Genomic DNA, 16,340 nt, shown 5'->3' on the forward strand with positions numbered 1-16,340 from the left:
ACACTACATTGTGAGGTCGCAGCACTGTTGTACGTGTATATGCAATGTTCTTTCCAAACTTATAAGCGTAAACAGTGCTTTTAATGTACTGCATGCACCTCGTTTTTTCCATGATCGTGCAGGCGAGAGAGAGAGAGAGAGAGAGAGAGAGAGAGAGAGAGAGAGAGAGAGAGAGAGAGAGCGAGAGAACGTCTGTGCATGTGCACTAATCCTGCCCCATGTCTCATGTGTTCAGGCATGTTTTGCTGTTGAATTTGTGCTGTTTAAAACAATTTGTTTGGAGCTTGGCAAATCACAATGGTTTGCTCACTGCGTGATTATAGTTTTTCCATATTGAAGCCTCTTTTCTGTTGTAGTCTTTCAGTGTTTCAGCCAGCTTAGATTCTGTGTTTTATGTTTAAACCTCTACTTAGTTAAATCCAGTTACAGTGGGTGCATGAGTGTACATTTAATATGAACTTTTTATTTACAATGATAATTATTTACATTGTCATTTCGATCTCACATCACTATTTACATTTAAGCTGTTCACAGTTTTTCAGTTTTATTGTCTTGATAAGTATATGTATATATATATATATATGTACCTTTGAAAAAAAAAGCATTGTGAATGCTAAACGGGCGAGAGAGAGAGCGAGAGAGAGAGAGCAAGAGAGTCTGCGCATGTGCACTAATCCTGCCCCATGTCTCGTGTTCAGGAATGAACTACACAGAGCTCCATATCCCTGTGTGCGGTGTGGCTGTTTGAACTGTCCTGATCTACTTTTCCTGCCTTGTTGATCGCAGACCTACAGTAGCACTTGTCCTTTTATCTTTAAATAAGAAACCTGACTGTCTTAAAAATGTGTAATCAAAGAAAATAAACCAGCAAGAATGCAGATTGTGTTCTCTGAAGTTCACCAGAGAATCTGAGCCAATTTATGAGTTTCCTGAACAGCACTGGGGAATCCGAGTTGACTGGATAAAAGAGAAAAGTATAAGTGAACGTATAAGCGCATATACAGTGTAAAATACTGATGTCTATTGTTGTGGGGAAACGTTTACGTATATATTGTGATTTATAAGATTCTCCTTTAATTTCCCAGCAGGGATTAAAACATAATGCAGAACTCTTAAATATCTCAGTGATATTAATTCATTGACGAAGAGCACATAGTGAAAGTAGTGCACATCTGTAAATGTGCTACATTGTGACCACAGTGATCTTTGACCCTCTCACTGTAACAGAGAATGTCAGATGAGGTTCAGATGTCAGACTTTATTCTTTACTGTGAGACTGAAGTTTTATCAGGTAATGAAATTGAATGTTGAGCCTCCAAACAGGCTGAACATGAGTGAAAATCCTTTAAGCGCCTTGAAGGGAGATTCCACATATTGTTCAAAATTTCTGCGTTATTAAGTAGTTAATATGTAAACAAAGACATTCAGAGTTGTTTGATCTCAAATATACCATTCTAGAGAAACTTACAGAGTCAGAATCATTCAGAGTGATGGTAATATGACCTAGACATCTGAAGAAGTGTTATAGACTCTAAAAGCTCCCTCACAGAAAGTTATTACATTACATTTTATATTGTTTTATGTCAGTTTTGAGATGGCTTTGTCCTAAAATGTATTTTAAAAATGGATTCATGCAGAAGAGGAACATGCAGGGAGTTTAAGGCAAAATAAAACCCCTCCAAATATTTTTTAGATGATTCAGGGTTCCCACAGATCCTTAAATGTTTTATAAATACAGTGTTACAGGCCTTAAAATAGATTTTAAAAATTAAAGCTCATATGATGTCAAACTGTCTGATTTTTTTATAATTAGAGGTATTCATTTCTAAGACAATGCCCAAAGACTGAGTTGAAAACAGCCATCATGTATATTATACTAATTCACCAAATACACCAAACACAACTATCCAGCTGACAGTGATCCTGACCACTGAGCTGAACTGATGATACCCAGAACACACTAAAGAGGTGTATATCATGTTAATTTCTCTTGTTTGATTTTCTGCCAATTTGTTTCAATATATTAGACATTAATTAATGCCGTATTTGAGTTCATGTACTGTATTGTGAGGTTTAAAAAGGCATTAATAGCACTTAATTAGATTTTTCAAACAGTGGAGTGGCCTTGACTTCATGTAATAACCAAAACAGTTTTCACACAGAGGTATCTTTCAAATAAGAGTATTCTGCAGCTATACTGTGACCATCGTCCACCTCCCTGCCAGTGAGCCTTGACTTCTGACCACTGTTCCTCTGTGCAGATGCAGGTGTCCAGATTTGGAATGTGTGGTCATAATTTAAGACTGTTCTCCTTGAGATATTAAATCATTTGGAGTTATTGTGATTAATGTACCTGCGGTTCAGACACTATTTGTCCTCTTTGGACTCTCTGATCATTGACTTGTTCTGGTAACTGACACTCAAACTAATATGACTGTAATATGACTGTATTAGCTGACTCTGTAAATGTGTTTTAGTTCAGTCAAAGCCACACATTGCTCATGCCTTATTTCTGTTATTTAGTCCATTTTATGTGTATAAACTCCTAATGGTTATTTTAGTAAAGCTTAATTCACTGAAGCTCAGAGTAAAATGTTCCTGTAATTAACAGATCACATGTTGCAGATATACAGCAGTGAGATGCTGGTCTTAAATGGTTAAATGCACTTTCAGTACTCGCTTATGACTGTTATATTTGTAACAATCGACTGTGGGACCGGCTGCGACCACCAGAGAGAGGCAGAGAGTCCTTTTTAGCAATCAGGGAAACACAATGCCAAGTACGGCTTTTATTCCTTTATTCTCAGGTCATTTATCCAGCGTAAGCATAAAGACTGCTCAGTGTGTTAAAAAACCTTCTTTTGTCTCCTTTCCTCTCTCACTGGAACCCGCAACGGCTTCCTTCCTTTTTTCACTTTTATTTCCTTTCCTGTCTTTGTCTTTTTTTTCACCTCTGACAAGGCAAGTTTATATTTTCTCTTCCTTTTATTCTTTTGCTTCCTCTTTCCCTCCTTCGATGTTTCTACTGCATATTAATGATTTTTAAAACATATCTTTATAATTTTTTGGCATTAAAAAATTGAAAGTATGCATTTCAAAAAAAGAAATACAAGATATGAACTCTTAATACACACCCATTCCCAATGTTGCCGTCATCTCTATATTCATGTAAAGAAAAAGAAAGAAAGAAAGCATGTATTTATACAGTTATTTTGCCCTCAAATATTTTTTTCATCTGCATTTCTCCGAGCACAGATGCTGTTGTAATATTATGAAGTAGTATTACTTTTAAACCTTCCAACTGAACTACACAGTCTGCACTGTGTTGAGAAGCAGAACGTCAACAACTGACATTCCAGAACTTCCTGAGAGAAAGTGAAAGTGAACGAAGCTGGAAGTTCACATCGAATAACAGCTTCTTCTTCACTTGCTGGATATTGAGAAACTCTGAGAAGAGTTTAAACACAGACAGTTCTGACTCTTCAAGAAGAAGACAGACAAAAATAAAGGTATGTACTTCAGTGAAAGATTCATAGATCAGAGGTTTAGTCAGTGTGAGCTTCATCACGGTGAACTACATGAGTAAACAAATTCAGATAAAGACGTTTAACACTGAGAAAGTGATCATATCAACAGCTGGAATACTGATGTTGAATACAATGTGATTATTGTCTCAAACAAGAAGCAAAAACACTCATTCAGGCAGAGCAGACAGTGAGAAACTGTGAATGATATTACTGAGCTGAGAGCTGTGATGATGGTCAGTATAAAGAGGAAAAGAGCTTTTACAGTCTGCAGATACAGAACAGTGTCATCTCAGGACCTCCAGTGTCTCTGCAAAAGTTTGTTCAAAGGACATGTTCTGTTGATTTTCTAGGTTAACATAAGTAGACGTCCTCAACAGAGAACACTTCTACACATTTTAATGCACAATTACTGTTTAGTTGCTGAATTTGACATTGAAAAATTATTAAACATAAAATGTGGCCTCTGCAAAAGATATTTTTTTTTACTTGGAGAAAAAAAAATAAAGAAACACAGACATTGATGTAGATGATGCTTAGAGAATCAACAAAACAAGCCATTTGAGCAGATGTAATCACATTTTAGCATATGACTATATAATACTGGTTTGAGTGAGTTTAAGGCAGCCAGCAAGTGTGCTGTGTTAAATGTGTGAGCTTAGTGATGTAATTTCTTACTGAAAGGTGTGAAGTACAAGGAGGAAGAAAATGGCTGAATCTTCATTACAGACACCAAAAGAAACAAGAAGGCAGAGCAAAGATCAAAAATGTAAGTGTAAGTTAAATTGAAATATCTCTTTTCAGTCAGAATGACCTTAATTTTGGTCTTGGCCAACTCAGTACAGTGTAATAAAAGTAAAATACAGAATGAAATACCTTTTCACATTTTCAGTGTCATGTTGAGGGCCAGTTGTGTCAGTCAGACAGCACAGATTATGACATCAAGTTATCACAATGTTTTATTTCTATTAGTTTACTTTTCATTCCACATGTATGAAAAATGCTCTAAAACAATCCATCCTTTTCAAGTTTATTTTGCACCGGCAGTCAAGAAAATTATTCAGATACACAAACACTGAGTTACAGGTTTATTAGATACTTACAGCTTTGAGGTTCACCTACCTTATATATCCACTATGTATATAATTACAGACTGTAGTCTGGTGTCCATTATCTATATCATTAATTTTTGGTCAGTTTAAAAACACTATACCAGTGTTGACTAGATATTATTTGGGTGGTTGGCCATTTTTTCAACACAGCATTGACACTGAAATGGTGATGGTATCAGGCACAGAAACTGCTACCTTGTAGTTCCACCTTGATGGAGTACAGTTAGAAACTTCAGCCCATCTGGTGATGCACCTTTTTTTTTAGTCATCCTCCAGCTCTTCATCGGTGGTCGGTTTATTACCACAGTGCTTGGTTAAATATATTTCGGGGGTGGACCACTCTCACTCTCAACTGAGGTGTGTCCCACCAACCCTGCTTTGCTGATACACTTGTACAGAGGCACTTGTTGTGGGCCTTCTGATTATTTCAACTTAGGCCCCTTGCCTCACCTCATTTATCTTAGCAGAAACTTTCAACACTAAACTGCACCAACATTTTAATGACTCCTCTGTTTTGTTATAGCACCATCACTTTGTGCTCTGGATAAACCTGAGGTTCTTTGTGATGTCTGCACTGGAGTGAAGCAGAAAGCCCTGAAATCCTGTCTGGATTGTGTTATGACATTTTGTATATCTCATTTAGAGCCTCATAATAATACTCCAAAACTTAAGAAACACAAACTAATAAACCCAGTGAAAAACCCAGAGGACTACATATGCCAGAAGCACAGGAGACCCCTGGAGCTGTTCTGCAGAGATGACAAAACATGTGTGTGTATGGTCTGCACTGTGACTGACCACAAGAAGCACAACACTGTTCCTGTAGAGGAGGGGATTGGAGAAATGAAGGTGTCTGAAAAGCTAATTAACATCAACTTTAAACATTCATATAAAATGAAACATAACATTTGTTAAGAAAATAAAAAAAATCACTGAAATATAAAAGTAAAGATCATTTCTTCTCTGTTCACAGTCACAGCTGGAGAAGACACGGACAGAAATGCAGCACATGATGCAATACAGACTGAAGAAGATCAAAGACTTTAAAGGCTCAGTAGAGCTCAGAAAAGTGAGTGAAACATGACATGTTATGATGTCCTCCTTCTGCAGATTCTATTTCGTTTTATACATAACTCAGTCCCAGAGATGTACTAGCCAGTAGGAGCACTGGGGCAATGCCTGATGGGCTGCTATGTGTGCGGGCTGCTGATGAAGTGAAAAAGGGAGAAACTGCGTTTAAGTATTTGCCCAACACATGTGCCAAAATGTTATTTCTAATGTAGCTCATATAAAACAAATGGAAACCGCCCGGGTCAAACACTCCAGTCAAGCTGTCCTCACCTGTATCACATGTACTCAAATTTTAGGAGATTTAGTGCATTACAAATGTGTTCTATGTTCATGGCCACAGCTTCTAGACAAATCTTTTGCAACAAACTACAACCTCGTTTCCAAAAAAGTTTAGATGCTGTGTAAAATGACTGTGTAAAAAAAATCAGAATCCAATGAGGAACAAATTGTTTCAACCCTATATCTAATTGAAAATAGTACCTTTGCTCAGCTAACCACCAAAGCCAGATCATTCAGTGTACTTGTAAACTCTACAGATGGCCATCTTAATGTTAATGTGATATCATACACTAATTAAGTCTGGGTAATTAGCTAGCTAGCTAACTAGCAGCTACTCCAGTTCTCAACCAAGCTATAATTTGTTTTACATTCATGCTCATGTATTTAGGAGAGATTAAGCAGTGCTAATTGTTGTTGCTGTAATAGTGGGCATTCACTGTTATTTGTTTCATTCTTCTTCCATCAGAGAAACACAGAGAAAGAGATTGCAGACAGTGTTGAAGTCTTCACTGCTCTTATGCGCTCCATTGAGAGAAGCCAAGCTGAGCTGGTAAAGGCGATGGAGGAGAAGCAGAAAGCAGCAGAGAGGCAGGCTGAAGACCTCATTAAAGAGCTGGAGCAGGAAATCACTGAGCTAAAGTGGAGAGACACTGAGCTGGAGCAGCTCTCCCACACTGAGGACCACCTCCAGCTCCTACAGGTCAGTGTCCCTCTATCTGCTCCAGTGGAAGACTCAGGCTGTTCAAAGGGCAGGGGTGAAAAAAAATGAAAAAAGACACCCATTGTACAACATGGGGTCCCTCCAGCACGCAAAAAGCTATGATGCATCATGTATGATGAAATAGTCTTCATGCTTGATTAAGATTAACATTATGTTATCAGGTGATCCAGATTACATAGAGAACTAGGGCCTTCATTAAGGCACATTATTCAACTTTCTTGCTCTGAAGGGCACATCACCCCATAATTCATGGCCTAAAGGGGCAACCTAGAGGGCACTTTAGTGACACTTTTTTAACCAGTTGCCCTCCTCACACCCACCCTGAATCTGCCAGTAATCTGCTCAACGACAGTGCAGCACATCACACAACACTACCCCTGCTGAGGGATTTCTTCTCTCTCCTGCTGGACTGTAGATTTACCCATCACTGTGCAGACCTCCACACACCAAGAACTGGACTGACATCAGTATTGACCCTCATCTGAGTGTAGAGCCTGTGAGAAACGCTCTCTCTGAACTTCAGACAAGTGTGGAGAAGATGTTGAGCGAATCAGGTGAGAAATGTTGATATCGTACATATAGTAAAAGCAATTGTTCATAACATGTTGTATGAAAAGAAAAAAATCGATGAAAAAATGTTTTGAGTAAATATTTTTATTGTAATTAGTCTCAACAGAGGTGAAGAGGATTCAGCAGTATGCAGGTACAGTGCAGCTTCTGGATTATCTGCTCTCTTTTTATTGTTTTAAATGCTTTTATATTTTATCATTTAATCATCATTGCACCACTTATACCCAAACTATATAATGTTCTATTACTCATATTTCACTGTAAAATTTGCTTTATTCTTCCACAAACCCTTTTCAAAATGTACTCAGTGTGATGGATCACTGAATGATCATCACTGGATGATGAATTTGTTTATTATCTGTATATTCATATCACACACTGTGTGTTTCTCTCAGTGGATGTGACTCTGGATGCTGATACAGCTCATCGCTATCTAATTCTGTCCAATGATGGAAAACAAGTGAGAGATGAAAAGAGAAAACAGAAGGTTCCTGACAACCCAAAGAGATTTAATGGATGTACTTGTGTCTTGGGAAAGGAGGGATTCTCCACTGGGAGGTTTTACTATGAGGTGCAGGTCAGGGGGAAGACAGACTGGGATTTAGGAGTGGCCAGAGAGTCCATTAACAGGAAGGGGAAGATTACACTGAGCCCACTGAAAGGATTCTGGACTGTGAGGTTGAGGAATGGGAATGAGTATAGAGCTTGTGCTGATTCCCCAGTCCTCCTCTCCCTGAGAGAGAGGCTCCAGAAGGTGGGAGTGTTTGTGGATTATGAGGAGGGTCTGGTCTCATTTTATGATGTGGAGTCCAGATCTCATATCTACTCTTTCACTGGTCAGTCTTTCACTGAGAAACTCTATCCATTCTTCAGTCCCTGTAAAAATGATGGAGGTAAAAACTCAGCTCCACTGATCATCTCACCCGTACCAAAGACTGAATAAACTTTCAGTTGTAACTACAATAGGAAAACTACAACAAAACAGATTTAATGTTTTCTGATACACTATGGGAGAAAACTGTTATCTACTGTTTACTTACAACACACACACACACACACACACACACACATTTTCTAATCCGCTTATCCTTCTGGGTCGTGGAGAGAGCTGGAGCCTATCCCAGCAGTCATTGGGCGGAAGGCAGGAAACACCCTGGACAGGTCGCCAGTCCATCTCAGGGCAGGCAGACAGACATATACATTCACACACACATTCACACCTAGGGGCAATTTAGCGTATCCTAATGGCCTGTGGGAGGAAACCGGAGTACCTGGAGGAAACCCACGCAGACACGCGGAGAACATGTAACATCTTGATCATTCATTCATACTGTTACATATATTGTCACTGAATGTAGGTATCAAGGGTCAGCATATACTCTTTACTGTCTGACTGAAGTTTTTCTCAGATAGGAAATTGGAAAAGAGTAGCCAAATGGGAAATTCTCTCATTATGATGTGCACAGTCATTCAGAGTGGTTTGGTGAAATGCTCTGTTGCAATACTCCATTCTAGAGAAAGTTACTGACTGAGAACCATTCACAATGGTGGTGATAGGAACCAGGCATCTAACATGGTTAAATCCTTTAAAAGCAAATCACAGAACATTATTTGTTGAAATGGTTGCAAATACACTGCATGATGCCAGAGACACTGTTTTATGAGGAGAGAATAAAAAAAAACTTAATTGTATTCAAATTTGTTGAAAGTGTGTTGTAGTAGCAAATGTATGTACTTAAAAAATACTAAACTATATTAGTAAAATAAGATTTCATCATTGATTACAAGTAAAGTTTGACAACACTTTTGAAAAATGATGATATAGTACAATTTTTATAAATCATTTATTGCATATACATTTAGTTACAATTTTGCATAATTTATTATACAGATTATATGGATACTAGTTTTCAAATACATTTTTGGCATGATATGTTACTACTAGCACAAATGGCTGCTTTTGATTACCTGCAGGGGGTGCTCATGTCTGCTCCTATTGTAACAAGGACTTACTTTGCTGTCCCTTTGAAGATACATACAGACAACTTTAAAGAGTCTGTTGGGGCAGTGTTAGTGCAGGACATTGATGGACCTGAACATGTAGTGGCCTGTGCCAGTCAGGCTCTGACCCATGCACAGAAATGGTAGACAACTTTTGATAGAAAGCTTTGGGCTGTTGTGCAGGAGTTTACACACTATGTGGGGCTGTCTACATTCACAATCATTACTGTTCCTCAACCTTTACTGGGTCTTCGGTGCATGACCATTGATAATGACCCAATAGGGCAGCCAGATAGATGGTGCTGAGGTTGGATGCCTTTGACTAGGTCATTGTTCATGAGGATGAATATGGACACACTATCTTGCTGTAAAAACCTGATCCTGGAAAGCTGGAGAACATTGCTGCTGGTGCGCATAATATTGACAGCTGGACAGCTTTTTTACTGGCCCTGGTGACAGTTCCAACATGGCCCAGGGCCTGGCCTACTCACTCTCACATGATGGCTCTGAGGTAAGGTCTTTACAACGGGACGATCCAGATATTGCAAAAGTCCCCTTCAATTCACACTGCCCACTTTTCAGCTGAACGTGACTGGGAAAAGGCTAGACAGACATGTGACTGGCCATCCATGTTAAGAGACATGAAGTATTGGTGTGTACAGTGCCAAGAGAAAGGGCTTCTGTGGGGGGGTCTATAGTTAGTTAGCTGCCCGCTACAGAGAGTGACTGCAGACATTTTGGAGCTGCCTGAGACAAAAAAGGAGAAAAAGTATGTTTTTGTGTGCACTCCCTACCCTTGTATACTAAAGTAGTGCTACCAAAGTAATATACATAAATTGATTTATTTTTGGAACCACCAATTTGTACTAAATCACTACTAATGTGTACTTTATATATATTTAAATCATGCTTTATGTATGCTAGATATACTAGCCATGTTTAATTTTTGCCACTCTTAAAATAAAATTTAACTATACTAGCCTGTGCTGCCAACTTGAACTCAAAAAATACATTTAAATTGAGCTAAAAGTATGTTTGTAATACTAATTGCATGCTCTTTAATAAGAAAGTTAGTATATCAAGTTAGATTTCCAGTATATTGTCAGTATATTTGCAGATATAGTTAAGTATATTTGCTGAATCCTTGTGTTCTTGCAATACTGGTTCAGTATACTAAAGTACTAATGTACAAACATTTGTCTTAAAATCACAATGGTTAAAACCACAGCCAACAGTTTCTTGACTACAAAAGCTCCTCTGGTGTCAGAACATCATCAGGGGTGTGATGCCTTGACAAATGTCAAAGTTTGTCCAGTGTGTCCTCTTGCTATCTCATTACAGCCCTGAGCAGGCTCAAGATGGAGGAATACCAAAAGGCCATAACCTTCCTCCAGGACATCATCCATCTGTTCAGTGGGATGGAGATTGGTCCAAAGGGAGGTTGGAATCCTGTTCAGACTGGGATAACAATGACAACAACATCAATTTTGGCCACACAGGAAAAGATGCTGACACGAACACACAGGTTTGTGTTAACATCAGGGTTCACACAAGACAGCCTTGAAAATACATTCAGCTGTGTGAGGTCTAAGAATCCTGTCTCAGCTCCAGTGGAATTCCATCATGCACTGCAAATCATATCTGTGGGGCAGTTCCTCACCACCATCAGGTCTAGGAGCTACCAGGAAGATGACAGTAACTTTTTGTCAGAGTTCCTAGATACAGTATAGCAAAATATCACTCCATCAGTCAGAGTGGAACAGCAGATGGTGGTGAACAGAGCTGCAAGTGACCTCACAAAAACAGAGAATTGTATTCTCTTCTGTCTTGCAGGCTACATCATTCACAAAGCCATCAGGTTTGGCAGCATCTGTCAAAAATGCTAACTTGTAACATAGCACAACGATGACAGTCCTGCTGGAGAAAACAACATCTCAGTGAACTTAAATAGGTTCAAGGTAGGTGTTCTTTGTCGTCCCTCCCAAGAAGCATTTGACTTTATTCACCCAACTAAGAAATTATTTAGGACCAAGACTGGTTCCTCCCTCCTGAAGCTCCCCAACACAGTGAGTGTCATTGCAATGGAAACATCTGGATTAACCTCTGCTCCTACAAGTGCCCCAGCACCCAGCCAACATCACTGCTCCTCCACTTACAAGCACCCAGCCTACATCACTGCTACTCCACCTCCTGTCACCCAGCCAACATCCCTGCTACTTCACCTCCTGTCACCTAGCCAACATCACTACTCTTGACTTGTAACATCATTGTGGTTCTCGGCACTCCTAACCTACAACATCGTCATCACCACCATCACTTGCCCCAACCACTCCTGACATATAACATTACTGTCATCCCCATGAAGCACTTCAGTGTACAGCGTGCAGCATCACTGTAGCATGACCGCTTCAAATATATATGTATATTACTGGTTTAGTATACCCTGTTGTGATTTTCATCTCACCATAGTCCACTCAGCACTCCTGACCTGTGGCATCACTGCTCCTCCATGCAGCACCCAGTGCACTTACAGTAGGGTACTAATATACACTAACAAGATTATTTATAAATATAATGCAGTAATGGAATACATGTTTAGTCTGATTGTTCATATAGTACAGTAATATAATATTTCAGTATTTACTGTGAATTCCCATTTAGTCTAGTGTGATTAATTTTTCAAAATTGCTGGCCTATTTTAAACTCTCACTTAGGTCCCACAACTTCCCTTTTCCAGCAATACACAATCAGCTGAGCTGCAACATAATATAGACAGGTAATAATCAGCAAAATCACAAAGCCTACAAACACTCAATACACAAGTTAAGTTTTTGTTTATTGTTTAGATGTCTCAAATATACACTCTAAAGCCATATCAACAGTGATATATCACAAAAAATAGCTCTATTCCTTATTATTATGCTCAGACTCCTAAAATGGATATCCTTTTACCTCCTCCCTCCACCCACCACTTTACAATTACTCTTCTCTTACTATTAACTTCTCCAACCCCACCCCCCAAAAAATCATGTTTAGAAGCCTGTTTCTCTAATTCAACAATGTTGGAAGAAATTGTATTAAGAAGAGGGAATTTACAATTAATAAGCAGTTATGTATTGCTAACTTTATTCAGTATCCTAGTCTAATCTGTTTAGTGGGGGGTAATCTAGTAACATGCTTTAATATACATGTTAATTTGATTCTGATGTGCTGATAATATACATGTTAATTTGATTCAGAGGTGCTGATAATATACAATCTGATTCTTTAAAAGTCTTACCCTTTAAAAGTGCATCACAAACGGTCTATTCTGCTGCAACTCTGCTGCACTGCTAGTATTTGCTGCTAACTTCCAGGAACTATTGAGAAGCTCCACGATCCACTGTGAGAGTTACAAGCTTGACATCATAACAACAGAAGAACCTTTCTTGGTGCTATATCGAAACGCATACAACACAGTGCCCATCAATCTGAAGAATGATTTAGCCATGCAAAGGACCATTTAAGCATTAGAAGAACCATCTTTTTTAAGAGTGTACATGAAGTTTAAACTCTGTAAGAACAGTAACCTAAGAGCCTGACAGTGTGCTTGGTTGAAAGTAGCACTACATTCCTAAATGTTCTTTTCTCATAAAAACAGCTTTAGATATTAGCTAATGTTTTGAAAAGTGCAGGGGGTGAAGATCTGAAAACTTGATCAGGCTACACATTTAATTTTTGGTCCATTTAAATGCATTAGGCTCTTTGTTTGGACTCAAGAGAGTCTGACAAGTTGTTTTCAAAGGCTTAGTGACCTGTGTTAACCAATGTTCCTCTGTCCGTCTCTTAGCAAGAGACTCGCAATGCACATTGGTATGGATTCAGCTGATGTAGTGATTACTAGTATTCATTAGAAATCACAAGTGCATGCATTGTGGGAGACTGCAGTAACCTTAACATCACTGTGGAATTCCATTTTACTATTTAGACACTAAGAGAAAAATGGTCAGCATCCTAATTAGTTCTGTAAATGCAGAAAGGGATCCATTTCATTCAGAGCCTATGATTTAGTTTTGTCATTTAAATGTGGGCTGGTGAAGCTGGCCTAGTGGATTCACAGGCCAACAGACCAGCCTCTCTATATGTGGTGGTACAATTTACAAACACAATTAAAGATATGAAGATGGTACTAACTGCATTATTCATTTGAGCTTTTTCTCTTTAGATATTTTCTTTGAAAAAAAATGTTATAATACAAATACATTGTGCACAGCCAAAGTCTAGATGTCAAACTGCAGTTTTAAACACTGCCATCCCTACAGAACACCCTAATTGTGAAGGCATAATGCATGAGTGTGATGTCACAACTTCCTGGGCTCAGAATGTTCTCATTCCTGGTCAGGTTGATAAGAAGAACACAGCAAATTAGCATGTCTGAAGCACAATTTACAGTCAAATTTGTTGGAGAAAAGTAAAACTGCAAGTCTTGTTTAGTTCATACAGCTGAACACGATGGAGAACTGCTCTGCACCAAGAGGTCATTTTATACATTCCAGTTTGAGGTGTTTTTGGCTAACTCTGTCAGTTTGCCATGTTGTCTTATGATTAAGGTGGCTGATCAATTTTTAGATTTTGGCTTGAGGATAAAATGGTCCCTCGTCAGAACATTTCATGGACACCAGCACATTATATTGAAATATCAGAGCACATTGTTTTTTCACAACAATGGCACTCAAAAGTACCATTACTGCTTCTATGTAACTTTTCAAGTCATCATTTTCAGATGCCCCTAAAACAAAAAGGAAAAGGACTGAGGAGAACTGCAGCCACAGTGACACACAAGGGAACGAACAAGAGTTCTCAAACAAGAGCTCCAGCAAGAAAGAAGAGAAAGAGGGCTGCGAACTTGCTCAGTAGAACGACCCAGAGAGAGAGGAAAGACACAAAGCAAGGTCAGCCGATTACCCAGAACGTAACCATGACCTACACTTTATTTCATTTCATTGAAGATAATTATGATATAACAAATCAAGTTACAGATTCGCCAGTAATTTAAGAAACTAAACCCTGCTGCTTTTCTCATAGCCAGTAAATGTTGATTGACAAACTTATGATGAATGGTCTAATGAGAGCTAATACACAATTTTAATGTTCTTTTCCCACAGACACCTTTGCCTCTCGCTATGTTATTGGGGAAAAATTAGGTGAAGGAGGCTTTGGAGCTGTCTACAAGGGAAGACGTGTTTTTGATGACTTGCAGGTTCTGCTCACATCTCAAATTACATTTTAATTGTCAGTATTTCCGCTCTTCCTTTTTCAGTGCTAGTGATCTTAATCAGTTTTCTCTTTGCGTGTAGGTGGCCATCAAAATCGTCTCAAAACAGCACGGGCAAGGACGTTATGTTCAAAGTGTAAGTGCACCTGCAAACCAGATTTTGCTCTCAAAGCCAAACCAATAGTCATACTAGTAGTAACACATGATGGTCCTTTACCAGCCTATAAGTTTTTGTCTATGTTCTTCACTGATAATTCCTCACCATGTAACTACTTCTCTGCAGCCTGTTGAGCCTAAGGCTGTGCCTGTGGAGGTGGGTCTGTTGCAGGTAATGAGCCAGCCGCCCATCTGTAACAATATAATACAGCTCATCGAGTGGTTCAACGAGCCTTACCGTTACATCCTAGTTTTGGAGCGCCCAGATCCTTGCACAGATTTGGAGAGCTTCACTGATTACTTTGGAGGTTCCATTGATGAAGAGAGAGCTTGTGCCATAATGCTCCAGGTACTAGAGGCAGTATGCCAGTGCTGCAAGAGAGGTGTCATGCACCGAGATATCAAACTGGAGAATATTGTGATCAACACAGACACCTCAGACGTCAAGCTTATTGACTTTGGCGGCGGAGATTGGATCAGGAAAACTGGTTATAACGTATTTGCAGGTAGGATGGAGTCTAGGACACTAAGGGACAGTATCAGATAAAAAGGTACTAAACTGTCACTGGGGTGGTACAGTTCACGTCACTGAGGTGGTAGCCTCGAGCGCATGTCTTTAGTATCGTTAGTTTAGGAACTGTATTCAATTGCAATTATATTTTTAAGTAGCACCGTGTCTTGAGTCAATATTTAATGTATTGTACATTTTTCAAACTGCATTTATGGTACAGAGTTGGACCAAAAGACTGTTGTTGTACCCTTGAAAAACGTGCGTTGCTTTTGCCATACAAACAAAATGAACCTGTACAGTTCCCTTTTTTCAGTGAACTGAACTGCTTGTTTTTCTCCCTCTTTTATGTTCTTAGGCACATTTGAGTACTGCCCTCCTGAGTTCCTTCTCAAGGGGAGGTATCATGCCAAACCTGCCACAGTTTGGTCTCTAGGTGTCCTACTGTTCAGGGTGGTTTATGGAAACCTTCCCTTTACAGAGGAGGAGGATATCGTTGATGGGCTTCTGTACTTCAAAGACGGCCTATCCAATGGTAAGATAAATGGGGGCATCCTGGTATAAAAGAGCAAAACCATGACTGGCTCTCACTGTGTAAAGAAATGCAGAAAAAAACTGAAGAAATTTATAGCTGTAAGTGAATTTGCAGAGTAAAAATGAAGAGGCCAGGTGTCCCTAAAAGTAAAAGTTCATAGTAGTGTACTTTGCATGATAGTGCTTTGGAAATTTAGTGCTGAAACATCCTTTTTTCATCCAATCCCATCACTCTGCACAGAATGCTGCAATCTGATTCGCTGGTGCCTGCAGTACAACCCAACCAGGAGGCCTAATTTGCAGCAGATCAAGCAGCATGATTGGTTCAGGTGCAACGTGACAGCCTATCATAATGACAAAATATCGTAATACATATCATGTATCATAATATGTTCTTTTTTCATATCACTTATCCCTACATGGAAATGAAAATTAAGATCAAGTGTTCAAGATTTAAAGCTTCAGTAGGTCTTCTATCGGTAACTAATGCATATATATATTTTTTTCAGGTTATGAAATGTTTGGAGGAGGGTAGTTAAGAAGAATTCACACCCAGGATCAGCTCAAAAATTTAAATGATATTTGAGGTAAAGGCTGTGACTGAAACTCC

At 39.0% G+C, this 16,340-nt stretch overlaps 2 protein-coding genes across 3 annotated transcripts; both read left to right on the top strand.

The window, feature by feature from the left end:
* The first annotated feature begins 3,405 nt into the window (after nucleotides 1–3,405).
* Nucleotides 3,406–8,336, top strand: LOC118801162 (zinc finger protein RFP-like). 2 transcript variants are annotated; one of them, XM_036561337.1, is made up of 8 exons: nucleotides 3,406–3,509; nucleotides 4,209–4,293; nucleotides 5,160–5,485; nucleotides 5,610–5,705; nucleotides 6,453–6,686; nucleotides 7,123–7,261; nucleotides 7,375–7,410; nucleotides 7,673–8,336. In XM_036561337.1, exons 2-8 carry the CDS (start codon nucleotides 4,233–4,235, stop codon nucleotides 8,218–8,220), a joined length of 1,440 nt encoding a protein of 479 aa, XP_036417230.1. In that variant the 5' UTR covers nucleotides 3,406–3,509; nucleotides 4,209–4,232; the 3' UTR covers nucleotides 8,221–8,336. The 2 variants fall into 2 exon arrangements, with proteins under 2 accessions (XP_036417230.1, XP_036417231.1); XM_036561338.1 differs by lacking the exon at nucleotides 3,406–3,509 and having other exon boundaries at nucleotides 4,147–4,293.
* A 185-nt stretch (nucleotides 8,337–8,521) lies between these two features.
* LOC118801156 (serine/threonine-protein kinase pim-2-like) lies at nucleotides 8,522–16,099 on the top strand. The gene is made up of 7 exons (XM_036561327.1): nucleotides 8,522–8,582; nucleotides 10,620–10,718; nucleotides 14,423–14,517; nucleotides 14,615–14,668; nucleotides 14,816–15,194; nucleotides 15,555–15,731; nucleotides 15,972–16,099. Exons 1-7 carry the CDS (start codon nucleotides 8,522–8,524, stop codon nucleotides 16,097–16,099), a joined length of 993 nt encoding a protein of 330 aa, XP_036417220.1.
* Nucleotides 16,100–16,340: the final 241 nt, after the last annotated feature.

Source organism: Colossoma macropomum, unplaced genomic scaffold (assembly GCF_904425465.1).
Source record: "Colossoma macropomum unplaced genomic scaffold, Colossoma_macropomum, whole genome shotgun sequence".
Classification (NCBI taxonomy): domain Eukaryota; kingdom Metazoa; phylum Chordata; class Actinopteri; order Characiformes; family Serrasalmidae; genus Colossoma; species Colossoma macropomum.